Genomic DNA, 26,900 nt, shown 5'->3' with positions numbered 1-26,900 from the left:
AGAATACTGGAGTGTATTGTCATTTCCTTCTCCAATGCATGAATGTGAAAAGTCAAAGTGAAGTAGCTCAGTCGTGTCCGATTCTTAGCAACCTCATGGACTGCAGCCTACCAGGCTCCTCCGTCCATGGGATTTTCCAGACAAGAGTATTGGAGTGGGGTGCCATTCCCTTCTCCAATATGCTGTCTAGGTTCCTCATAACTTTCCTTCCAAGGAGTAAGCATCTTTTAATTTCATGGCTGCAGTCACATCTGCAGTGATTTTGGAGCCCAGAAAAATAAAGTCAGACATTGTTTCCACTGTTTCCTCATCTACTTGCCATGAAGTGATGGGACCAGATGCCATGATCTTAGTTTTCTGAATGTTGAGCTTTAAGCCAACATTTTCACTCTTCTCTTTCACTTTCATCAAGAGGCTCTTTAGTTCTTCACTTTCTGCCATAAGGGCAGTGTCATCTGCATATCTGAGGTTATTGATATTTCTCCTGGCAATCTTGATTCCAGCTTGTGCTTCTTCCAGCCCAGCGTTTCTCATGATGTACTCTGCATATAAGTTAAATAAGCAGGGTGATGATATACAGCCTTGACGTACTCCTTTTCCTATCTGGAACCAGTCTGTTGTTCCATGTCCAGTTCTACCTGATGCTTCCTGACCTGCATACAAATTTCTCAAGAGGCAGGTCAGGTGGTCTGGTATTCCCATCTCTTTCAGAATTTCCACAGTTTATTGTGATCCACACAGTCAAAGGCTTTGGCATAGTCAATAAAGCAGAGATAGATGTTTTTCTGGAACTCTTTTGCTTTTTCGATGATCCAGCAGATGTTGGCAATATGATCTCTGGTTCCTCTGCCTTTTCTAAAACCAGCTTGAACATCTGGAAGTTCACAGTTCACATATTGCTGAAGCCTGGCTTGGAGAATTTTAAGCATTACTTTACTAGCATGTGAGATGAGTGCAACTGTGCAGTAGTTTGAGCATTCTTTGGCATTGCCTTTCTTTGGGATTGGAATGAAAACTGACCTTTTTCCAGTCCTGTGGCCACAGCTGAGTTTTCCAAATTTGCTGGCATACTGAGTGTAGCACTTTCACAGCATCATCTTTTAGGATTTGAAATAGTTCAAATGGAATTCCATCACCTCCACCAGCTTTGTTTGTAGTGATGCTTTCTAAGGCCCACTTGACTTCACACTTCAGGATGTCTGGCTCTAGGTCAGTGATCACACCATCGTGATTATCTGGGTCATGAAGATCTTTTTTGTACAGTTCTTCTATGTATTCTTGCCACCTCTTCTTAATATCTTCTGCTTCTGTTAGGTCCCTACCATTTCTGTCCTTTATTGAGCCCATCTTGGCATAAAATGTTCCCTTGGTATCTCTAGTTTTCTTGAAGAGAGCTCTAGTCTTTCCCATTCTGTTGTTTTCCTCTATTTCTTTGCATTGATTGCTGAGGAAGGCTTTCTTATCTCTCCTTGCTATCTTTTGGAACTCTGCATTCAAATGAGTATATCTTTCCTTTTCCCGTTTGCTTTTTGCTTCCCTTCTTTTCACAGCTATTTGTGAAAATGGCCTCAGACAGCCATTTTGCTTTTTTGCATTTCTTTTTCTTGGGGATTGTCTTGATTCCTGTCTCATGTACAATGTCACGAACCTCCGTCCATAGTTCATCAAGCACTCTATCAGATCTAGTCCCTTAAATCTATTTCTCACTTCCACTGTATAATCATAAAGGATTTGATTTAAGTCATACCTGAATGGTCTAGAGGTTTTCTCCACTTTCTTCAATTTCAGTCTGAATTTGGCAATAAGGAATTCATGATCTGAACCACAATCAACTCCCGGTCTTGTTTTTGCTGACTGTATAGAGCTTCTTCATCTTCGGCTGCAAAGAATATAATCAATCTGATTTCAGTGTCGACCATCTGGTGATGTTCATGTGTAGAGTCTTCTCTTGTGTTGTTGGAAGAGGGTTGTTTGCTATGACCAGTGTGTTCTCTTGGCAGAATGGTATTAGCCTTTGCCCTGCTTCATTCTGTACTCCAAACGCCAAATTTGCCTGTTATTCCAGGTGTTTCTTTGGAGAAGGCAATGGCACCCCACTCCAGTACTCTTGCCTGGAAAATCCCATGGATGGAGGAGCCTGGTAGGCTGCAGTCGATGGGGTCGCTGAGAGTCGGACACGACTGAGCGACTTCACTTTCACTTTTCACTTTCATGCTCTGGAGAAGGAAATGGCAACCCACTCCAGTGTTCTTGCCTGGAGAATCCCAGGGACGGGGGAACCTGGTGGGCTGCCAGACGTCTATGGGGTCGCACAGAGTCAAACATGACTGAAGCAACTTAGCAGCAGCAGCAGCCAGGTGTTTCTTGACTTCCTACTTTTGCATTCCAGTCCCCTATAATGAAAAGGACATCTTTTTCCCTTAGGATCTGTTAATATTTGCTTAATATACTTGTACCTATATTTGTGTTAGTTGCTCAGTTGTGCACGACTCTTTGCAATCCCATGGATTGTAGCCCAGCAGACTCCTCTGTCCATGGGATTCTCCAGGCAAGAATACTGGAGTGGGTTGCCATTCCCTTCTCCAGGGGAATTTCCCAACCCAGGGATTGAACTCAGGTCTCCCACACAGCAGGTTGATTCTTTACCATCTGAGCCACCTGTTTGGAACATAGCATAAATATTTTAAAATTTTATATTCTCTTGACAAACTGATCTCTTTATCACAATAATGACACTCTTTGTCTGTTGTTACAGTCTGAGACTTAAAGTCTATATTATTTGATGTAAGTATAGCTATTTCTGCATTCTTTTGATTTTCACTTGGATGAAACATTTTTTTTTCCATCCCTTCATTTTCATTCTTTGTTGGTTTCTGTGCATTAGATAAAACAGTCTTGCCAGCATGGTCTCATGTAGAAGACGAACTCGATCAATCAGCTCAGCCCGAGAACCCAGCTTTGTGTCTTTGTAGAAAGCATCACTATAAACAAAGCTGGTAGAGGTGATAGAATTCCAGTCCCAACCCTTGTGACTGTACCAGCCACCTTCTTGGTTGTGGTGGTTTCTTATAGCTGATGCTGTGCCAAGGCTTGTCAGAGCCCCAAAGGAGGGGATCAGAGTCAGCACCTAGATACAGGCTATTAGAAGCAAGACTCTCAAGCAGCAGCTGGGAAAGTATGAAGGTCACCCCCTTCCAGAGAGACACTGGGAGATGGGCTTTTTTGCCTGTTCCTTCTGTTCTCTGCCTAGGTTTATAGACATGGGTGGGGGTGTCTCCTTCACCCATTAAGAACTTCTTATTTGCTACCATCCTGTGGGACTCTTAAATGCAAGCCAGCTTGGCGATCAGAGCCAAGTGATACAGGGACTCACCCTTTGGGCAGTTGATACAAAAGGTAGGGTACAAACTTTGGTGATTTGAAGTGGGCTGGAGCGAGAAGGCAGGGGATGTGTCCAGGGCTTCTCTGGTCTCCATGAAAGATCATGGCTAGCTCCTAGATGAATGCTAAATAAGAAGTCTGACACTCAGGCAGCAGCCTTTATTTCTTTCAGGCAAAGACTGGGAGATAGGCTTTTTTTGTCTGCTCCCTCTGCACTGTGCCCCAAAGACAGAAACATGGTGAGTGTTCTCTTGGCCACTAAGAACTGCTTCATTGTTGGGTATAGCCTTGCAGTCTCATGGACACAAGCTTATTCACTTTCAGAACTGGGTGTTTTGAGGGCCCAGCCTTTGGGCAGCAGGCTAAAAAGGTGGAGGGCTACATGTGGCTACCAAACTCATTGCTTCTCAGGTAGAAGCTGGGAGTTAGGGGTTCCCTCTGATTGTATGGCATGTGCAGAAGGTGGGGTTTATGGCCAGAGTTTATGTCAGCCTTTCTTATCCATTGCAGTGTGGGTATTTCCTCAGTGGCCTATGTGTAGGTTTTCGGCTAGTTTCTAGATCTCTTTCAGAGGGAACTGCTCCACTGTACATCTGGCTCATGTGTGGTAGGAGGGGGTAAAACTGATGAAAGATCTCAGGGCAGCCCAGGAAAGATGAACATTATGCATTCAATATTTTTATAATGAGTACTAAAAAGCATGATTGACTGAATTAGGTTCCACTAGATGATACAGAAATCTTAGTTTACTGAGGCACTAATTCCACTCAGCTCCTTAAATTATAGATACTGTATGTGTGTATGCTATTTGCTCAGTTATGTCCAACTCTTAGCGACCCCATGGATTGTAGCCCACCAAGCTCCTCTGTCCATGGGATTTCCCAGGCAAGAATACTGGAGTGGTTTGCCATTTCCTCCTCCAGGAGATCTTCCTGACCCAGGGATCAAACCCGAGCCTCCCGTATTGTGGGCAGAGTCTTTACCATCTGAGCCACCAGTGAAGCCCCATAGATACTGTATTTGAAAGTAAATAAACCATTTCTGAGGTGTGAACCTCACATGACCAGACCTACACAGTGATGGCAAATATCACACAGTTTTAATAAAGACAGAAAAGATTCAAATCAAACATCATTCTGAGACGATGAAGAGACATATGCTTTATTCTATGATGTTTACAGAGAACTTAGAGAAGGTAGTTCTTCTCTTAGGAATACCTAGGGAAGTGCTCTCTAAAATTCCCTTTCGTTTATTTTCCAGAGGATCTTAGCCAAAGGTAGCAAACAAAACAAGAAGAATATTACAGCCTTTGGAATTGCTTGACTAAATAGCTCTTTCTAAAGACTGGTGGTTTCTTTTGGATACGGTTAAGTGCCCAGGCTACAATTTCCCATTTACTTTCCTTTTTCACTGTGTATACAGGGTATTTACTTCAATTGGATGCAATTTGCACTCTGTCACAGGAAGTCTTTTTGCAGCTTCAAATTAACCACATTTCTTCTTCTAAAACAGGTTATAAAAACTGTCCCTGTCACTCTCCTTTTGACATCGGCCATTTCCTCATACAAAACTCAGTCATCAAATGACTGAAAGCCTATGTAATTCAGGTCTAATGGATTGTAGAAGGCAAGGGCAGTTTAAACAGATCTAGTTTAAAATGCCTTTCCTCAAATAGCTCGTGTATGTGAAAGTGCACACACTTCAAATAGAAAAGATCAAATTCCACTGCCATGCTCCTGTAATACATATCCTGAAAGCTTTTTTATTTATAGCTTTTGTTTGGGGAGGTGTTTAATTTGAGGAAGCACACATATATCTCAGGTGAGCTGGAGGTCTGACGTGACCTCTTTCACACTGGGTAGTTTGAACAACAGTTTAGGCTGCACCTCTTTTTCATGAACAATCTCGGCTTTACCTACTCAACATTGATTTCCCTTAATACAATTTTTAAAACAATTTTACATTATTCCTTAAAGCTTGCACTTTTCCCCAAGAAACATAACTGCATCTTGACTACCATACTGTTTTGGAAGTGGCTTCAGTTTCCAGCACTGTTTATTGTGGCTTTATCTTTCCAAAGGGTCTGATTATCTTATTACAAATATTAATATACACCTTTAGAATAAACCAGTGAAACATTCTCTATTACCATTTTATTTTTTGTCTAAAATGCTGATTAGTAGAAAACCTAGCATATTCCACCAGGCCTTCCTATTGTCATGTGAGACATTAGGCTGCTGGCCCTTGTTAATTAGGAAGATGGAGTGCCAGCACCCTGGGGGCCACTGGAACTCTTTGCAAAACGGTTAACAAAGGAAATTGTGTCCACACACTAATCACATCTGCTGGGCCATTCTAACTGTTTAAACAATTATGAGTGCTTAGTCCTCTCTGCTACACTAATCAGTGTTAGAAACCACCAAGTTGCAAATGGCAGGAGAAGTACAGGAAGAGAGAATATAAAGTTTTTATTCTTTAGGGGACAATTAAACCCAACACACTTTAGAGACTTTATTCCCTTTTCTAAAGTATTCAGCACCTGACTAAGTTAATGTCTACCTCTTCAGATATCTCAATTCAAAGAAAATCTTGGCAACATTTCATTCTCATTTCTATTTGTTATTTCCTGAGTTCAGTTAGAATCCCCTATTTATATGTAAGAAAGTCTCTTTGAATTATGAATTATATTTAAGGAAGTCTACTTAAAGAGGATATGGATTACATAAATTTAGGAAAAAATTAGAATGTTTTTTGTGATCAGAATAGATTTTGGTATATTTATTCATTAAGAGAATATTTATTGAACACTTCTGGCCTATGAAATAACTCTAAGGAGTATATCTTGGTATAAAAATCCACTGTCTCTTGACTTTACACCCCAGAAGGGGAAATAAAGAGCAAGGTTTACCTTTCACCTAGGAATACAAAACTGTATAATAAACACTGATTGAATAAATGAAAGAATATTTAAAATGCCTGGCCAGCAATGTAATTTTAAAACGTATAGGCATGTGTTTTTAGCAGAGAAAACACAAATTTGTTTTTTTATGAAAGTAGAGACTACAGAGCAGATACTGGTAAAAAGACATGATATAGTCATCATGAGGGATTTTTGCTGGATGACATTTTCTGCTAAATTCACAACCCCTTTATGTGTATCTTTAACTACAGAAAATAAAAAATAAAGAAAAAAGTCCTCAAGGAATCCAGAAGTGATGAAAATATCTTTGCCTCCAGAGGAACAAAAATATGAGTTATATCTGACTTCTTCTCAGAAACCATGCAAACAAGGAAAAGAGTAGGGTGAAATATTTAAAGTGTTTATAAAAAGAAAAAAAAAAACTTATCAACCTAGAATGTTGTACCCTGAGAAAACATCCTTCAAAAGTGAAGAAAATAAAGATTTTCTCAAACAAAACCTGAGGGCATCTGTTGGCTGTATACCTGCCTTCCAAGAAATATTAAAGAAGTTCTTTAGAGAGAAGGAAAATAACAGTAACACAGGGCAAAAACTCAGATCTACATAAAAAAGGAAGAACATCAGAGAAGGAATAAGTGAAGGTAAAATTAAAACTTCAAGTTTTATTATCCTTAATTGTGCTAATAAGTAACAATTTGTTCAAAATAACAAGAGCAACAATGTCTCTGAGTATGTAGGCTTCTACATAAGTAAACTGAATTGACAGCAATGATACTCAGGACGGTAGGGAGGAATTAGGATTTTCGTGTTTTTATAAGGTACGCAAACCACCCATGAAATGGTATAATATTATTTGAAAGTGGATATAAATTAATTGTAAACATACACTTCAAAGTCTAGGAAACCCACTTTAAAAAAGTAAAAGAAGTAAAGCTGATATGCTAACAAAGGGGAGAAACTGGAATCACATAAAATGCTCCATTAAAACCACAAAGGGCAGAAAAACAGTAGAAGGCAAAAATAGGAGACAGTAGCAAGTAAGTAGGTGATAAGTGTGCAATTAAATCAATCGCTTGAATATCCACGTCTAAATGTATCAATTAAAAGACAGATGTCAGAGCAGAAGAAGAAACAAGATTCAACTATATTTTGGCTACAGGAAACCTACTTTAAATATAAAGACACATGTTCAATAAAAGTAAATGGACGGATGCCAGGGTCTGGCAGTGGGAGAGATGGTGAGATGTCGGGCAAAGGATTTAAAGTTTCAGTTATGAAGGATGCTAGCTTCTGAAGATCTATTGTGGAGCATAATGATATAAATAATAGTACTGTACTGTATAAGTGAAATTTCCTAAGAAAGTAGATCTCAGGTGTCCTCACTACAAAAGAAAAGAGATGATAACCATATGACATGATGGATATGTTAATTAGCTCGACTGTAGTCATGTCTACCTGTTTCTTTTTGATCCGTGTAGTCTCACATTGTTATGTGTGCATCTGAAGTTGCAATCATCTCTTCTAGAATGTACAGACTGGTTCCAGTAGGTAAAGACCTTCTCTTGTTGGACCCTGGGGTATCAAACCTGGTTCCAGGATCACAGTCGAATGGGACTGGAGCTGGTTCACTTAGCCTATAGTGGGATCCACCACTAGTGGGCCTGTAACTAGGGACTTGAGCTTATGGGGATCTTGTCTGGCCCCAAGGCAAGCAGCTCTCCCTGCAGAAACTTGGTCAGAAGAGCTGGCACTGGGACAGTGTCCTGTTCAGGACCCACAGTGGCATCTGCAGATGACAGGCCTGTTACCAGGTGTGTGAATAATATATGTCTCTCACTGGTGCCCTGAGGGGCTCCCTCTGGAGAACTGAGCATGTCCTCGGGGAGACAGGACCAGCCTGGACTACAGGGGCTGGAACCAAGTCACAGGGCTGCTGCAGGATCCACAGATGGGGCAGAGACGGGCAGGCCTGCTCCCAGTCGCACAGACACACATGCCTCCTACTAGGTTCGTGGCTGGGCAGGGCTGACCATCGCACTGTTCAGTGAGATGGAGCCAGAACACAAGGCTCGTCAGGATCTGCAGGGAGACCTAACAGGTACCCCTGCCTCCGGAAGCCTGGAGAGGCTTGTCTCCCATCCAGACCCTGGGACAGCAGGGCTGCGCCCACACTGCAGTTGAGACAGGCCCAAGTGAAGTCCCAGAGACACTTCAGGCTCCGCAGCTGTAATGGGAGGTCAGTGAGCCGACTCCTAGGGGCACTGACAGACATGTCTCCCCTCAGGTCCCTGGGTGGGCAGGACTGCTCCCAGAACATAACTGGGCAGGGCTGGAACCAAGCCACAGGGCTACCACAGACTCTACAATCAGGCTGAAGTCAGTGTGCCTGTCTCCGGCTGCCAAATTATTGCTGCTGTGGGAGAACACGAGTAAAGTGCTTCTTATTTCATCATCTTGTTGATGTCATTCCATATGCCTTAAATATACATAACTTTATGTTTTTATTTTCCAGTCATATCGTAATAAAGCTGGGCAGAAAAAGAAATCGATGGAGAAAGATATACCATGCAGCTACTAATCAAAACAAAATGGGAAGAGCTGTACTAGTTTCAGAAAGAGCAGGCTTCAGAACAAAGTTATCAGGGCTATAGAGGGGCACTAATAATGAATAAGGGGGCAATTCTCCCAAAAGACATAACTACCATTGGTGTCTATGCCCTAACAAGAGCACACTGCATCAAAATACAGAAAGCAAAAACTGATAGAACTACAAGGAGAAATAGATGACACTATGGTTCTAATCTGACATTTCTACACCCCTGCACTAGAACTGGCCAATCCAACAGGCAGAAAAGCAGTGAGGACATGGTTAACTCAACAAACACCATCAGTCAAATGCACAGCACAGACATCCACAGATTACTACAGATCCAACAACAGAAGAATCACCTTCTCAAGCTCAAAGGAAATAGTCAACAAAATACACCACATTCTCAGTCACAAAACACACCATAACCAAGTTTTAAAAATAGAAACCAATACCTGCTCTCAAACCACAATGAAATTAAACCAGAATCAAGGAAAGAAAGATACAGATTTTTTAGTTTTACAAGATGAAAGAGTGTTGGACATTAACTGTAATTAACTCACAAAATGAACGTACACTTAACACCACTCAACTGCACACGTAAATGATTAAGTTGGTAAATTGAATGTTATATATATTTTCTCATAACTAAAATATTTATAGTTATGACAGACTTTATTTTTTTGAGCTCCAAAAATCACTGCAGATGGTGATTGCCGCCATGAAATTAAAAGACGCTTACTCCTTGGAAGGAAAGCTATGACCAACCTAGACAGCATATTAAAAACCAGAGACATGACTTTGCCAACAAAGGTCTGTCTAGTCAAAGCTATGGTTTTTCCAGTAGTCATGTATGCATGTGAGAGTTGGACTATAAAGAAAGCTGAGTGCAGAAGAATTAAAGCTTTTGAACTGTGGTGCTGGAGAAGACTCTTGAGAGTCCCTTGGACTGCAAAGAGATCCAGCCAATCCATTCTAAAGGAAATCAGTACAGAATATTCACTGGAAGAACTGATGCTGAAGCTTAAACTCCAATACTTTGGCAACCTGATGCAAAGAACTGACTCATTGCAAAAGACCCTGATGCTGGGAAAGATTGAAGGTGGGAGAAGCAGGAGATGACAGAGGATGAGATGGTTGGATGGCATCATGGACTCAATGGACATGAGTCTGAGTAAACTCCGGGAGTTGGTGATGGACAAGGAGGCCTGGAGTGCTGCAGTCCATGGGGTCGCAAAGAGTCGGACACAACTGAGACTGAACTGATGCTTGGGAGGATATGGAACAAAACAGTAGCTCTCATTCATTGCTGTTGGAAGACAGTTTGGCAGTTTCTTACAAAATTAAACATATTCTTAACATAGGATCCAGCAATCACATTCCTTAGTATTTACCCAAAGTTGTTAAAAAATCTTGTTCATACAGAAGACTGCACATACATGGATATAACAGTTTTATACATAATTACCCAAACTTGGAAAACAATAAAGATGTCCTTCAGCAGGTGAATGGATACCGTGCTGCATTACCAATAATGGAATATGATTCAGGACTGAAAAGCAATGAGTTATCAATCCAGGAAGACAAGGAAGAACCTTAGCTGCCAATCGCTAAGTGAAAGAAGTCACTCTGAGCAGGGTACATACTGTATGATTCCAACTCTGACATGCTGGAAAAGACACAAAAGTGGAGACAGTGGTTGCCAGGGTTTAGGAGGGAGAAAATATTGAAAAGGCAGAGCACTGAAAATTTTTAGGTTAGGGCCATGAAACTACTTGGCATGATGCTATAATGGTGGATTCATAATTCACTTGTGCAAATTTATAGAATTCACAACACAAGGAGCAAACGCTAATGTAAACTATGAACTCTGGATGATGATGTGTCAATGTAAGTTCATCATGTGCCCCTCTGCTGGGGCATGTTGACAATGAGGAGGCTCTGCATTTGTGGAAATCTGGGTATATGGGAAAACTCTACCTTCTGCTCAATTTTGCTATGAATGTAAAATTGATTTTAAAGTCTATTTTTAAAGAAAAGGTAAGGTTTTTTATTCACATAGTCACAGTTAAGATTAGCAAGAAACTGGACATTTGTCTTTGACATTAAATTGAATATTTTTAAAACTACCAAAAGCTTGATCCATGTATGTCACTAGGTACTAATGTGTTTGCCCAAGGCTTATTCACCTTCTTCCTTCGCCAGGCATCTTAATGTAGGTATGTCCCCCCAAAGAGAAATTTGATCACACATGGGACGGATTCTCAAAGAACCCTTTGCACCAGTTAACATTAACACAGCGAAGACAATTTGGAAAAGTCACCATGCAAATTAGCTGGATACATCTGGAGAAAATGTATACGTCTGCATGTGCAAATACAACAGAGGAAGAGGGTGACTGCTGGGACATGTAGGGAAACGATCAGATCAGTCACTCAGTCGTGTCCGACTCTTTGCAACCCCATGAATCGCAGCACGCCAGGCCTCCCTGTCCATCACCAACTCCCGGAGTTCACTCAAACTCACGTCCATTGAGTCAGTGATGCCATCCAGCCATCTCATCCTCTGTCGTCCCCTTCTCCTCCTGCCCCCAATCCCTCCCAGCATCAGAGTCTTTTCCAATGAGTCAACTCTTCCCATGAGGTGGCCAAAGTACTGGAGTTTCAGCTTTAGCATCATTCCTTCCAAAGTGATCCCAGGGCTGATCTCCTTCAGAATGGACTGGTTGGATCTCCTTGCAGTCCAAGGGACTCTCAAGAGTCTTCTCCAACACCAGTTCAAAAGCATCAATCATTCGGTGCTCAGCCTTCTTCACAGTCCAACTCTCACATCCATACATGACCACAGGAAAAACCATAGCCTTGACTAGACGAACCTTTGTTGGCAAAGTAATGTTTCTGCTTTTGAATATGCTATCTAGGTTGGTCATAACTTTCCTTCCAAGGAGTAAGCGTCTTTTAATTTCATGGCTGCAGTCACCATCTGCAGTGATTTTGGACCCCAGAAAAATAAACTCTGACACTGTTTCCACGTTTCCCCATCTATTTCCCATGAAGTGATGGGACCAGATGCCATGATCTTCGTTTTCTGAATGTTGAGCTTTAAGCCAACATTTTCACTCTCCACTTTCACCTTCATCAAGAGGCTTTTTACTTCCTCTTCACTTTCTGCCATAAGGGTGGTGTCATCTGCGTATCTGAGGTTATTGATATTTCTCCCAGCAATCTTGATTCCAGCTTGTGTTTCTTCCAGTCCAGCGTTTCTCATGATGTACTCTGCATATAAGTTAAATAAACAGGGTGACAATATACAGCCTTGACGAACTCCTTTTCCTATTTGGAACCAGTCTGTTGTTCCATGTCCAGTTCTAACTGTTGCTTCCTGACCTGCATACAAATTTCTCAAGAGGCAGATCAGGTGGTCTGGTATTCCCATCTCTTGAAGAATTTTCCACAGTTTATTGTGATCCACACAGTCAAAGGCTTTGGCATAGTCAATAAAGCAGAAATAGATGTTTTTCTGGAACTCTCTTGCTTTTTCCATGATCCAGCAGATGTTGGCAATTTGATCTCTGGTTCCTCTGCCTTTTCTAAAACCAGCTTGAACATCAGGAAGTTCACGGTTCACATATTGCTGAAGCCTGGCTTGGAGAATTTTAAGCATTACTTTACTAGCGTGTGAGATGAGTGCAATTCTGTGGTAGTTTAAGCAGCAAATGGTGGGTGTTTTCCTGGCTGGCTGCTCTTCCCAGTCCAGATAGGCTGTATGACTCTCATCAGCACTGCAGGAAAGCATATCTTTCATGCACCTGTTCTGGACACTACTGTGACATACAGATGGTTAGAATCCAAAAGGAAAGTTGACAATGGAAAACTGTTAGTTGCTCAGTCATGTCTCACTCTTTGCAACCCCATGGACTGTAACCCAGCAGGCTCCTCTGTTCATGGGAATTTCCAGGCAAAATACTGGAGTGGGTTGCCATTTCCTTCTTCAGGGGTCTTCCCAACCCAGGGATGGAACCCACATCTCTGTCTCCTGCATTGGCAGGCAGGTTCTTTACCACTAGTGCCACCTGGGAAGCCCGGAGCTCTAAATCGGAACACTGAAAAACACTTTACATATGACCAATAAAAGTAGAGAAAACAGTAGGAAAAGGTTCTTTGTGATGTTTAATTTAAATGTACTAACTGTACCCATCTTTATCCCAGAGAAATTTATAGTTACTTTTATTTATTGACTGCTGCTGCTGCTAAGTCGCTTCAGTCGTGTCTGACTCTGTGTGACCCCATAGACAGCAGCCCACCAGGCTCCCCCGTCCCTGGGATTCTCCAGGTAAGAACACTGGAGTGGGTTGCCATTTCCTTCTCCAATGCATGAAAGTGAAAAGTCAAAGTGAAGTCGCTCAGTCGTGCCTGACTCTTAGCGACCCCATGGACTGCAGCCTACCAGGCTCCTCCATCCATGGGATTTTCCAGGCAAGAGTACTGGAGTGGGGTGCCATTGCCTTATTAATTGACTAGAGACACTTTAAATTCACCACCACCAAAGAAACACATATAATGGTATAGATTTATGATAATGTGTGCACAAATAACATAAAGGAGAAGTAACAACAACAAAAGTTCACTCTTTAGAGCTCAGCCTCTGCAATTAGGTTGGTTAATTTCAAACTCTGAATTCGATTTACAAACTGGGTAATCTTGAACAACTTATTCCATCACTTAGGCCCTGTTCCCTAAGCATTAATATGAACATAAAAAAAGCAGCTAGTTCAGAGCATTTCTGTAAGGATCAGATGAATGAACTCATGTCAAGGGCATAGGACAATGCTTGGCATACAGTGAGCAGCGGTTATTACTGTAATTGTAAGAGCTGCTCTTAGTAATTACTAGAAGGCAAACACAGTCATGTGAAATGATAGTATGTTCCTGAGAATCAACTGCACCATGGCTTCTTTCTCTGTGCCTCTCTTCTGTCCAAAAATCATTGCCACTGTAACCACTTGGTGGTACTTCTCTAGTAACAGAAGTAAAAGTAACAGAAGTAAAACACAGCAAAAGTAAAACAGCGAAGAGCGAGAGAGCAAGAGACAGATAGTGAAAGAAGTCTTTTCCTCTAAATCCTGATTCATAAATCCTGAGGGATGAGAGAAGAGTAGAGAGAAGAGTTAAGAGAAGACAAAATCTGGAGCTGGCAGTCAGGGGACCTGAACCAAACAGTGTCGGGAGCTTTGCCTCTGCGGCGATGTTCTGACCTCTGCATATTTATATTCCTACTTCACACTCTGATTTGCTTCACGAGGCAGAGCCGCTGTGTCTCATCAATTAAAATAGGTGCCCAAACTTGCAGCTGTGAGTTTCTCATGACTCCTGGTTTCAATGTGATGCATTTTTATTTCCTAGTAAATGTCAATTTTCATCAGTTCAAATGTCCTCATGACATAATATGACTTGAAGATATGCAAATACCTCTTTACCAGACACTTCTATAATTAAGTAGAGGTCTTGGGTGAGGAGGTACTGCCTAATTACTTCTGAGAGAATCAGGAGAAATCACACTTGATTATACGCTGTACATTTGCTTCAGGAAGTTCAGAGCCATTGGGCTTCAAGCAAGCAGGATCCCCAGCTTCTCTTTCCCTGAAAGCTACTTCCTCTCTTTCCTCTCAGCCTCTTCACAGCATCTTCTCCCTCTTTATATTCATGCTTCATAGAAAGTCAAGAACATTGCTTTGCATTATAAATGGACCACCAACCAGACTGAGCGCAAATGCAGCACAGTTCTAAAGACAACCAACAGTCAAATCTAAGGGAAAAAAAGACAGGTGTCAGGTGGCTTTAATGGGGAATTATTGGGAAATGTCACCAAGTACAGGCTTCACTGTTAAAGGGAACTTGTCAACTAGTGGGGAAGTGACAAGGATAGCATCTGGCTTGTACACAAAAGAGGGTTTTAGTGCTACTAACTGAATTGAAGAGAAATCCCTAAAGACCTACAACCAAAACTGGAAGTCATAAATCCATTTTTATATACTGTCATCTGTCAGTACCGTTGGAACAGCTTAAGCTAATCACTCTTCTTTTGATTTGTAATTGTTAAAACTTTATGTTCTTTTTAATCAAACAGGGTTTGAGTTAAGCCACACCTCTGGACTGACATTAAACACTGAAACTATAAAATCGGGAGAACATTCTGAATGAGTGTGTATGGTTTGCCTCAATCACTTCTACTGTCCTGACTCGGGTAAAAATGCAGGAAGGAAGGCTCCACTTAGTGAGTTTCTCTATCCCTGATTTGTAGGTCTCCATGGGTTTTCTACTTAGATACGGAAACAACAACTAAATTCTCTGCTGTGATTGCAGGGGTCTGGGGAAGGGTGTCAGAGGTCTCTTTGGTGCTGACACCTACTAAAAGTAGAAGAGAATCAGGCCCATATTGCAGTGCTTGATGTCTAAGCAACTGAAACGGTGACTGGAGGTTTTACCCTCAGCTTGTGCTTTACAAATGGGGACTGTCTATTTAGTTGGAGCCACAAGGCCACAGAAAGTGCTTTGAGGTCAAGCGGTTTGGCCTTTCTAACTCTGCATTTACCAGGAATTGCACAAAGACTGCATCCTGTTTTCAGGACGCTTGATGTTCAGAGACAATTTAATTAATTGCCACTGTCTAGCAGCTCTTCATAGGGGAAGGGTAGAGCCTTAAAACCCTATGAAAATGTTCGCACTTGAAATGCAAAGAAGGGTCACTTAGATCATGGATATGACAAATGGTTCAAATGGAATCTAGGACTAGGCAAGAGATAGTAACAAGGGAATGTAATACCTGATTTACTCAACATTAACAGCAAGAAGAATAATTTTAAGACTAAATCAGAGCTCTGTACTATCCAAAAACCATTCAAACTGCTTATACTTGATAGTTATTTATTATGCAGATCAATGAAAAGCATAGTAAGCTGCTCCCCCTCTCTCTAATGTTGCTGTTCAAGATAAAACTTTAGCAAACAAGTGACAATTAACACTTATTCTCTGTCCTACAGTCACAAACCACTAAGAACACCTTATTCAAGTTCTTGGGATCAATACAACTGCCGTATTTCCCAGGTGAGATATTTGGTCGACAATATGTATCATGGGCTTCCCAGGTGGCTCAGCAGTAAAGAATCCATTTGCAATGCTAGAAACTGCCCGCAATGCAGGAGATGCAGGTTCGATCCCTGGGTGGGAAAGATCCCCTGGAGAAGGAAATGGCAGCCCACTCCAATATCCTTGCCTGGAAAATCTCATGGACTGAGGAGCCTGGTAGGCCACAGTCCATGGGGTCACAAGAGTTGCACACAGCTTAGCATATAAGATCAGATCAGATCAGTCACTCAGTCGTGTCTGACTCTTTGCGACCCCATGAATCGCAGCACGCCAGGCCTCCCTGTCCATTACCAACTCCCAGAGTTCACCCAGACTCACGTCCATCAAGTCAGTGATGCCATCCAGCCATTTCATCCTCTGTCGTCCCCTTCTCCTCTTGCCCCCAATCCCTCCCAGCATCAGAGTCTTTTCCAATGAATCAACTCTTCCCATGAGGTGGCCAAAGTACTGGAGTTTCAGCTTTGGCATCATTCCTTCCAAAGAAATCCCAGGGCTGATCTCCTTCAGAATGGACTGGTTGGATCTCCTTGCAGTCCAAGGGACTCTCAAGAGTCTTCTCCAACATCACAGTTCAAAAGCATCAATTCTTTGGCGCTCAGCCTTCTTCACAGTCCAACTCTCACATCCATACATGACCACAGGAAAAACCATAGCCTTGACTAGACGAACTTTTGTTGGCAAAGTAATGTTTCTGCTTTTGAATATGCTATCTAGGTTGGTCATAACTTTCCTTCCAAGGAGTAAACGTCTTTTAATTTCATGGCTGCAGTCACCATCTGTAGTGATTTTGGAGCCCAGAAAAATAAACTCTGACACTGTTTCCACTGTTTCCCCATCTATTTCACATGAAGTGGTGGGACCGGATGCCATGATCTTCGTTTTCTGAATGTTGAGCTTTAAGCCAACCTTTTCACTCTCCACTTTCACTTTCATCAGGAGGCTTTTTAGTTCCTCTTCACTTTCTGCCATAAGGGTGGTGTCATCTGCATATCTGAGGTGATTGATATTTCTCCTGTTAATCTTGATTCCAGCTTGTGCTTTTTCCAGCCCAGCATTTCGCATGATGTACTCTGCATATAAGTTAAATAAACAGGGTGACAATATACAGCCTTGACGAACTCCTTTTCCTATTTGGAACCAGTCTGTTGTTCCATGTCCAGTTCTAACTGTTGCTTCCTGACCTGCATACAAATTTCTCAAGAGGCAGATCAGGTGGTCTGGTATTCCCATCTCTTGAAGAATTTTCCACAGTTTATTGTGATCCACATAGTCAAAGGCTTTGGCATAGTCAATAAAGGAGAAATAGATGTTTTTCTGGAACTCTCTTGCTTTTTCCATGATCCAGCGGATGTTGGCAATTTGATCTCTGGTTCCTCTGCCTTTTCTAAAACTAGCTTGAACATCAGGAAGTTCACGGTTCACATATTGCTGAAGCCTGGCTTGGAGAATTTTGAGCATTACTTTACTAGCATGTGAGATGAGTGCAACTGTGCGGTAGTTTGAGCATTCTTTGGCATTGCCTTTCTTTGGGATTGGAATGAAAACTGACTTTTTCCAGTTGTGGCCACAGCTGAGTTTTCCAAATTTGCTGGCATATTGAGTACAGCACTTTCACAGCATCATCTTTCAGGATTTGGAATAGCTCAACTGGAATTCCATCACCTCCACTAGCTTTGTTCGTAGTGATGCTTTCTAAGGCCCACTTGACTTCACATTCCAGGATGTCTGGCTCTAGGTCAGTGATCACACCATCGTGATTATCTGGGTCATGAAGATCTTTTTTGTACAGTTCTTCTGTGTATTCTTGCCATCTCTTCTTAATATCTTCTGCTTCTGTTAGGTCCATACCATTTCTGTCCTTTATCGAGCTCATCTTTGCATGAAATGTTCCTTTGGTATCTCTGATGTTCTTGAAGAGATCTCTAGTCTTTCCCATTCTGTTGTTTTCCTCTATTTCTTTGCATTGATCGCTGAGGAAGGCTTTCTTATCTCTTCTTGCTATTCTTTGGAACTCTGCATTCAGATGTTTATATCTTTCCTTTTCTCCTTTGCTTTTCACTTCTCTTCTTTTCACAGCTATTTGTAAGGCCTCCCCAGACAGCCATTTTGCTTTTTTGCATTTCTTTTTTATGGGAATGGTCTTGATCCCTGTCTCCTGTACAATGTCACGAACCTCATTCCATAGTTCATCAGGCACTCTATCTATCAGATCTAGGCCCTTAAATCTATTTCTCACTTCCACTGTATAATCACAAGGGATTTGATTTAGGTCATATATGAATGGTCTAGTGGTTTCCCCTACTTTCTTCAATTTAAGTCTGAATTTGGCAATGAGGAGTTCATGGTCTGAGCCACAGTCAGCTCCTGGTCTTGTTTTTGCTGACTGTATAGAGCTTCTCCATCTTTGGCTGCAAAGAATATAATCAATCTGATTTCAGTGTTGACCATCTGGTCATGTCCATGTATAGAGTCTTCTCTTGTGTTGTTGGAAGAGGGTGTTTGTTATGACCAGTGCATTTTCTTGGCAAAACTCTATCAGTCTTTGCCCTGCTTCATTCTGTACTCCAAGGCCAAATTTGCCTGTTACTCCAGGTGTTTCTTGACTTCCTACTTTTGCATTCCAGTCCCCTATAATGAAAAAGACATCTTTTTGGGGTGTTAGTTCTAAAAGGTCTTGTAGGTCTTCATAGAACTGTTCAACTTCAGCTTCTTCAGTGTTTCTGGTTGGGCCATAGACTTGGATTACTGTGATACTGAATGGTTTGCCTTGGAAACGAACAGAGATCATTCTGTCGTTTTTGAGATTGCATCCAAGTACTGCATTTCAGACTCTTTTGTTGACCATGATGGTCACTCCATTTCTTCTGAGGGATTCCTGCCCGCAGTAGTAGATATAATGGTCATCTGAGTTAAATTCACCCATTCCAGTCCATTTCAGTTCGCTGATTCCTAGAATGTCGACATTCAGTCTTGCCATCTCTTGTTTGACCACTTCCAATTTGCCTTGATTCATGGACCTGACATTCCAGGTTCCTATGCAATATTGCTCTTTACAGCATCGGACCTTGCTTCTATCACCAGTCACATCCACAGCTGGGTATTGTTTTTGCTTTGGCTGCATCCCTTCATTCTTTCTGGAGTTATTGGGCACCTACTGACCTGGGGAGTTTCTCTTTCAGTATCCTATCATTTTGCCTTTTCATACTGTTCATGGGGTTCTCAAGGCAAGAATACTGAAGTGGTTTGCCATTCCCTTCTCCAGTGGACCACATAAACCACCTGTCTATTTCATCACTTCTGTCTATTTCATGCCTCAGCTTCTGTGCTGGAGGATTTAGAGGCTCATGCTAGCAAGGAATGTTCAACTTAATTAGAATTCACCTGTCCTTGGGGCTGATACATTAGCAGGGAGAAGAGGCTGGTGCACTTGTGTTAGTGGACAGTGTAGACGAGTTGTGTTGGTGCTAAAGGACTCTAGACACAGCCATGCAGAACATGAGCACAATAAGAGGTGGAATGAATTACAGGCCCTTGTACTGTTTTGCACTGGACTGTTGGCCTGTAGGGTACACAATACAAATTGGGATCTGTTGCTAATAAACAAAACGCATCTTGAAATCTGTAAATTAATTAAAAGGAAACTGTAGCAAACCAGTAGGCCAAAAAGGAAAAAGCAGGAGACTCACCTGTGTAAAATTATACCTTAAACCCGTATACTCCTCACCTTAGGTCGCAATATGCTACAACTATAAAGGAAAAGAAAGAGTGGTTTTTGAAAGCAGCAGCATGGCAGTATCAATCCAGTTGGACTCATAAAACAAGGCCAAATCACAGGATCATGGGCTCAAAATGCCCCAAGTTACATCACGAGCATCATGGTTTAATTTTCTTTGACTTCGCTTCATTTTGTTTCTGGAATTGGCATTTAAAATTTCTGAACAAAGAAAACAACATTTCAAACACACTGCTTCTGTCTGCTCTAATGTCTCCATTCCTCAACCACAGGGCCTGCGTAACACATTTTTTTCTTCAGCAATTGATCAATTGAAGATTAAGGAATTTGGCAACAGACACCTAAGGTGACAGGACAATAATGTACTTGAAGTGTCACAGAACACAGACAGGATTCCCCAGGGCTGTGAGTGAAATGCATTCTTCTTTGGCTAATGAGTTCTGAAAAAGCACCACGGGTCCTAGAGACATACTCTATTAATAAAATGGCTCCAAGAAATGAAATCACACAAATATTGGAAGTTTGTCCTAATCTGAAGGAAAATTTCTACAGTCTTACTGTCTACACAGTTAATATTGTCAGGTTTTTAAAAGTACATATGTTACTAGCCTCTTACCTTCTATTGGTTTGCTATGCCACACAAGACAGGCAATTAAGGAATGTGCAAAGTGGAAACTATATTGGCACAAGTGAAGATTCACACAGATAACACAGACTTCATAAACATCATCCATTATCTATCATTCATCTGTTGCAGATTTTGGCAAATATGCACTCTGCCTTTTCTTTAAACCTAATTTGAATAGTACATTTTTTTTTTTAACAGTGAATAGTACATTTTAAAAAATCAGTCAGAAACAACAAATGCTGGAGAGGGTGTGGAAGAAAGGGAACCCTCTTGCAATGTTGATGAGAATGCAAATTGACATGGTCACCATGGAGAAGAGTATGGAGATTCCTTAAAAAACTAGGAATTAAACTACCATACTACCCAACAATCCTGCTACTGAGCATATACCAAGGAAATGATAATTAAAAAAGACACGTGTACCCCAATTTTCTGTGTCTGTGTGTGTGCGTGTGTGTGTGCTCAGTCCTGTCTGTGTCTCTGTGATCCCATGGGCTGTAGCCCACCAGACTCCTCTGTCTATGCCATTCCCCAAGCAAGAATACTGGAGTGGGTTGCCATTTCCTCCTCCAGGAGATCTTGCTGACTCAGGGATCAAACCTGTGTCTCTTGCACCTCCTGCATTAGCATGTGCGTTCTTTACCAGTGAGACACTTGTTCATTGCAGCACTATTTACAATAGCCAGGACAAGGAAGCAATGTAGATGTCTATCAACAAATGAATGTATAAGGAAGTTGTGATACATATACACACTGGAATACTTCACAGTCCTAAAAAGGAATGTATCTGAGTCAGTTCTAATGAGGTGGATGAACCTAAAGCCTACTATACACAGTGAAGCAAGTCAGAAAGAGAAAGACAGGTTCCTCGGCCTAAAGATGGCGGCTTCGGCAGCGAGGGGTGCTATGTCGCTGTGTACAAACATCGGCCAGTCGGTTGCATTTGTCAGAAAAATTCCCTGGACGGCGGCCTCAAGTGAGCTGAGAGAACACTTTGCACAATTTGGCCATGTACGAAAATGCACTGTTCCTTTTGACAAAGAGATTGGCTTTCACAAAGGTATGAGTTGGATTCACTTTTCTTCAGAAGAAGAACTTCACAATGCACTACAACAGGAAAATCATGTTATTGATAGAGTAAAGCTCCATGTTCAACCTCAAAAACCCAAAGCTTTACAAGGAGACCAAACATCTGATGAAGAGAAAGATTTTTGAGACCCTCACTGCCTACTGAATAAAGTAAATAAAAGAGGAAAAATAAAAAAAAGAAAGAGAAAGACAAATATTGCATATTAACGTATATATATATATGGAATCTAGAAAGACGGCACTGATTAATTTATCTGCAAGACAGCAATGGAGATGCAGAGAAGAGACTTGTAGACTCAGTGGGGGAAGGAGAGGGTGGGACGAATTGAGAGAGTAGCACTGAAACATATGCATTACCATGTATAAAATTAGACAGCCAGTGGAAATTTGCTGTAGGACGCAGGGAGCTCAAATCCGATGCTCTGTAACAACATAGAGGGGTGGGAGGTGGGAGGGAGGTTCAAGACGGAGGGGACATGCATATACCTATGGTTGATTCATGTTGATATATGGCTGAAACCAACACAATCAGTTCAGTTCAGTTCAGTCGCTCAGTCATGTCCGACTCTTTGCGACCCCATGGACTGCAGCATGCCAGGCGTCCCTGTCCATCACCAACTCCCGGAGTTCACTCAAACTCATGTCCATTGAGTCAGTGACACCATCCAACCATCTCATCCTCTGTCATCCCCTTCTCCCACCTTCAATCTTTCCCAGCATCAGGGTCTTTTTCAGTGAGTCAGTTCTTTGCATCAGGTGGTCAAAGTACTGGAGTTTCAGCTTCGGCAGTGGTCCTTCCAATGAATATTCAGGAATGATTTCCTTTATGATTGACTGGTTGGATCTCCTTGCAGTCCAAGGGACTCCCAAAAGTCTTCTGTAACACTACAGTTCAAAAATATCAATTCTTCGGCGCTCAGCTTTCTTTATAGTCCAACTGTCACTTTCATACATGACCACTGGAAAAATCATAGCTTTGACTAGACAGACCTTTGTTGGTACAGTAATGTCTCTGCATTTTAATATGCTGTCTAGGTTGGTCATAACTTTTCTTCGAAGGAGCAAGTGTCTTTTTAATTTCATGGCTGCAGTCACCATCTGCAGTGATTTTGGAGCCCCCCAAAATAAAGTCCGTCACTGTTTCCATTTTTCCCACATCTATTTGCCATGAAGTGATGGGACCAGATGCCATGATCTTAGTTTTCTGAATGCTGAGTTTTAAACCAATTTTTTCACTCTCCTCTTTCGCTTTCATCAAGAACCAACCCAACATTGTAAAGCAATTATCCTCCAATTAAAAATAAATAATTAAAGTTATTATATAGTTAAAAAAATAAAACCAGGAGGTTTTTCACTGTGGTTAAGTAAAGCAAAATTATTCATACAACTCTGGCAAAAAGAGCAAGGGGCCTATGCTAACAGTAGAAATGAAGCTGATAGGAGTAATCTACTTGTGCCCCCTGCCTGTCAGTGGGTCCTATGTCTGCTTTGTTGCTCCTGAATGTCATGAAGCAACACTCTTAACAGGATGCCAAAGGGCCCAAAAGGGTCTACCACATGATCAGTGAAGCAGACAACAGCTGAATGAAAACAGCATCTTAGAGCCGAAAGACATCTCTTGGCTAACATCTCCTTAGATAATACCATTCTTTATGATATTGCCGATGACCATTCACTGATTCCCCCTTCTCTGTTAACTGAGTTCATACAAATGGGGCCGGGGTAGAGCAAAGAGGCCAACTATCTCTCACCCAATTGTGTCATGTGTCACAGCATCTATACTGGAAGTCAAGTCCTAAAAGAGTAACTGGATAAACTCGCCCAAACCGCTGGTGTTCTTGCAGTGTTGGGACAGGTGGTGAAGTTTTCCTTTGTGGCAACCAAAGGGAAAGAAGAGTGGGAGGGATAAATTAGGAGGTTGGGATTAACATATGGGTTGGGATTAACATATACATACTACTATATATGGGCTTTTAAAATATGAGTATTTTACATTAATTCTACTCTTCACTTGACTACACTATTTTCCCCCAGAAAATATAGTGTGAAACATTGAGGCAGGATTCTGAATTTTAGTACTGACTTGCTATTCATTCAGTGAGTAGTTACTGAACTATATACTGGGAATCATAGCAGTTGCTGACAATATAACCATGAAAAAGATACAGTGGGTTTGGGGAGCATTGTATTCATTTCTCCTTAGGAAAATACTAATACGTATATAATGAAGTGATAACAAAAATAAGCCAAACACAAGACAGTCTGTCTTGATTACATTGATAATAACAATGTAATCAACTGCATGAGCTTTTAAATCTGCAAAGGAATAATACCATCTCCCAACTTCTGTCGAAGAGCAGCCTTATCTTCCTCTTGGTTTATTATACTGTGACCCCACCATGCAAGTTTACCTGTAGGAACAACTTGAAGTTTAAACTATTATAGGAGCAATACACTATATAAAAGCTTATTCTTTGTGACCTGGAGGTAAAACAAACATAATATCTCCAAATGATTTAAATAGGACCAGACGTACTTGAGTTTTTATTAAACATTTGATAGAGAATTAGCATTCTACCATCTTCAAGCATAAGGCTAAATTCTTTATCCTTCAAATAATTACTTTCTGTTTTATAACTGCTTTTTAAGATCATTAAAATTTTATCATACAGAGTCCATATCTTACTCATCTTTCTACTTGCATTTCCATAGGTAAAAGTGCTTGGCACGTAGTAAGAAATTAGTAAATGGTATCTGAATGAATTGCATAGTTCATATCTGCATCAATGGAGCATTTTATTGAACATAAGTTTTCAAAATCCCGTAAGAGAATTCCTTGGCAATCCAGTGGTTGGGACTCAGAGCTTTCACTGCCGTGGCCTGGGTTTAGTCCCTGGTCAGGGAACCAAGATTCCACAAGCCTGTGGCATGGCCAAAAAAAATTTCCATAAAATATGAAAATATCAAAATTTTTTGTCTCTGAAACCCTGAAAAACTTTACTACTCATTTACTTTAATTTTTTTACTTTTTGGTGATACTGTAAAAGCATCATTTTATAAGAATGACGGTTGTCTATTCTTTTCTAGTTTTAAGATAAATGCATGTAGCTTATTGTATTGTTGTGATCCATGTACATACTATTTTATGTGACTTATTTTTGCTGTTATTATTAACCAAACTGCTTGTTTTTCATATGGCACATAATCATCACCATTTTAGAATTTTTATGCATACCCATTTAAAACTGGGACAGTTTTATTTTTTAGGCTCATAACAGGGATAAAATATTTGTTAGATTTCTTCATGTTTCTTGGTGTTTCAGGTTCTTCAGGAAACTCTATTAATATCTGTGCTTTTGATATACTACTACTACTACTAAGTCACTTCAGTCGTGTTTGACTCTGGGCGACCCCATAGACGGCAGCCCACCAGGCTCCCCCGTCCCTGGGATTCTCCAGGCAAGAACACTGGAGTGGGTTGCCATTTTCTTCTCCAATGCATGAAAGTGAAAAGTGAAAATGAAGTCGCTCAGTTGTGTCCGACCCTCAGCGACCCCATGGACTGCAGCCTTCCAGGCTCCTCCTTCCATGGGATTTTCCAGGCAAGAGTACTGCAGTGGGGTGCCATTGCCTTCTCCGATTTGATATACATGATATATCAAACATATCTAACATTGGATATCTGTTTGAGTTGAGAGAAGATAACTTCTGGCACATTTTAATATATTGATTAGGCAACTTTTACCAATTTTGAAATTACTTACGGATTCTTAAAGATTTTAAATGATCGAGCACTATTTTTAAAAAATTAGTATTTGGGCTTCCCTGGTGGCTCAGACAGCAAAGAATCCACCTGCAATATGGGAGACCTGGGTTCAATCCCTGGGTTGGGAAGATCCCCTGGAAAAGGGCATGGCAACCCATTCCAGTATTCTTGCCTGGAGAATCCCATGGACAGAGGACCCTGGCGGGCTGCTGTCCATGGGGTCACAAAGAGTCAGACACGACTGAGTGACTAAGCACACATATATGGGCTTCCCAGGTGGTGCTAGTTAGTGGTAAAGAACCCACCTGCTAACGCCTGCCAATGAAGCTAGATGTAAGAGACCTGAGTTCTATGCCTGGGTCGGGAGATCACCTGGAGAAGGGCATGGCAACCCGCTCCAGTATTCTCACTGGGAGAATTCCATGGACAGAGGAGCCTGGCAGGCTGCAGTCCACAGTGTTGCACAGAGTCGGACACGACTGAAGCGACTTAGCAGCAGCAGCAGCATAGTGATATATGGGATCATCCCTGGTGGCTCAGACGGTAAAGCATCTGCTTACAATGCATGAGACCTGGGTTCGATCCCTGGGATGGGAAGATTCCCTGGAGAAGGAAATGGCAAACCACTCCAGAACTCTTGCCTGGAAAACCCCATGGACAGAGAAGCCTGGTAGGCTACAGTCCATGAGGTCGCAAAGAGTCGGACACGACTGAGCAACTTCACATTTATAGTGGTTTATAGTATGTATAGTGACTTTTCTAAACTACTTTTGTAACGACTATAAGTTTATCGTGTTCGCTAAGGTCCCTGTTTCCTTAGCTTAGTGGTCTAGCATTTGAATTTTCTTGAGGGGCCGAGAGGGGCCAAGAGGGCCCAAGAGGGACCGAGCGGGGCGGGGCCGAGCGGGGCCGAGAGGGTCGGGGCCGAGGGGGACCGGGCGGGTCCGAGCGGGTCCGAGCGGGTCCGAGCGGGTCCGAGCCGGGCCGAGCAGGGCCGGGCGGGGCCGAGAGAGGCCGAGCGGGGCCGGGCCGAGAGGGGCCGAGTGGAGCCGAGGAGCGGGGCCTAGAGGAGCCGAGCGGGGCGGAACGGGGCGGGGCCTAGAGGGGCCGGGCGGGGCAGAGAGGGGCGGGGCCGAGAGGGGCCGAGAGAGGCCGAGCGGGGCCGAGCGGGGCGGGGCCGAGCCGGGCGGGGCCGAGAGGGGCGGGGCCGAGCGGGGCCGAGTCGGGCGGGGCCGAGCGGGGCCGAGCCGACCGGGCCCCAGAGGGGCCGAGCGGGGCCGGGCCAGGCGGGGGCCGAAAGGGGAGGGGCCGGGCGGGGGCCGAGAGGGAAGGGGCCGGGCGGGGCCGAGCGGGGCGGGGCGGAGCCGAGGGGGGCCGCGGGGGGCGGGGCCGAGCTGGGCCGAGGGGCGGGGCCGAGCTGGGCCGAGGGGCAGGGCCCAGAGGGGCCGAGTGGGGCCGAGTGGGGCCGAGAGGGGCCGAGAGGGGCCGAGAGGGGCCGAGAGGGGCCGAGAGGGGCCGAGAGGGGCGGGGCCGAGCCGAGGGGCGGGGCCCAGAGGGGCCGAGCGGGGCCGAGTGGGGCCGAGAGGGGCCGAGCGGGGCCGAGGGGCGGGGCCCAGAGGGGCCGAGTGGGGCTGAGAGGGGCCGAGAGGGG

The 26,900-nt window shown here is 42.7% G+C and overlaps 1 protein-coding gene across 1 annotated transcript; it reads left to right on the top strand.

Moving 5' to 3' along the window:
* The first annotated feature begins 21,263 nt into the window (after window positions 1-21,263).
* Window positions 21,264-21,652, top strand: LOC102412410 (SRA stem-loop-interacting RNA-binding protein, mitochondrial-like). The gene has a single exon (XM_044936785.2). It carries the CDS (start codon window positions 21,274-21,276, stop codon window positions 21,607-21,609), a length of 336 nt encoding a protein of 111 aa, XP_044792720.1. The 5' UTR covers window positions 21,264-21,273; the 3' UTR covers window positions 21,610-21,652.
* The last annotated feature ends 5,248 nt before the right edge of the window (window positions 21,653-26,900 follow it).

This window comes from Bubalus bubalis, chromosome X, assembly GCF_019923935.1.
Source record: "Bubalus bubalis isolate 160015118507 breed Murrah chromosome X, NDDB_SH_1, whole genome shotgun sequence".
Lineage (NCBI taxonomy): Eukaryota > Metazoa > Chordata > Mammalia > Artiodactyla > Bovidae > Bubalus > Bubalus bubalis.
The sequence above is the reverse complement of the archived record's forward strand: the minus strand, read 5'-3'. Positions and strand labels throughout refer to the sequence as shown.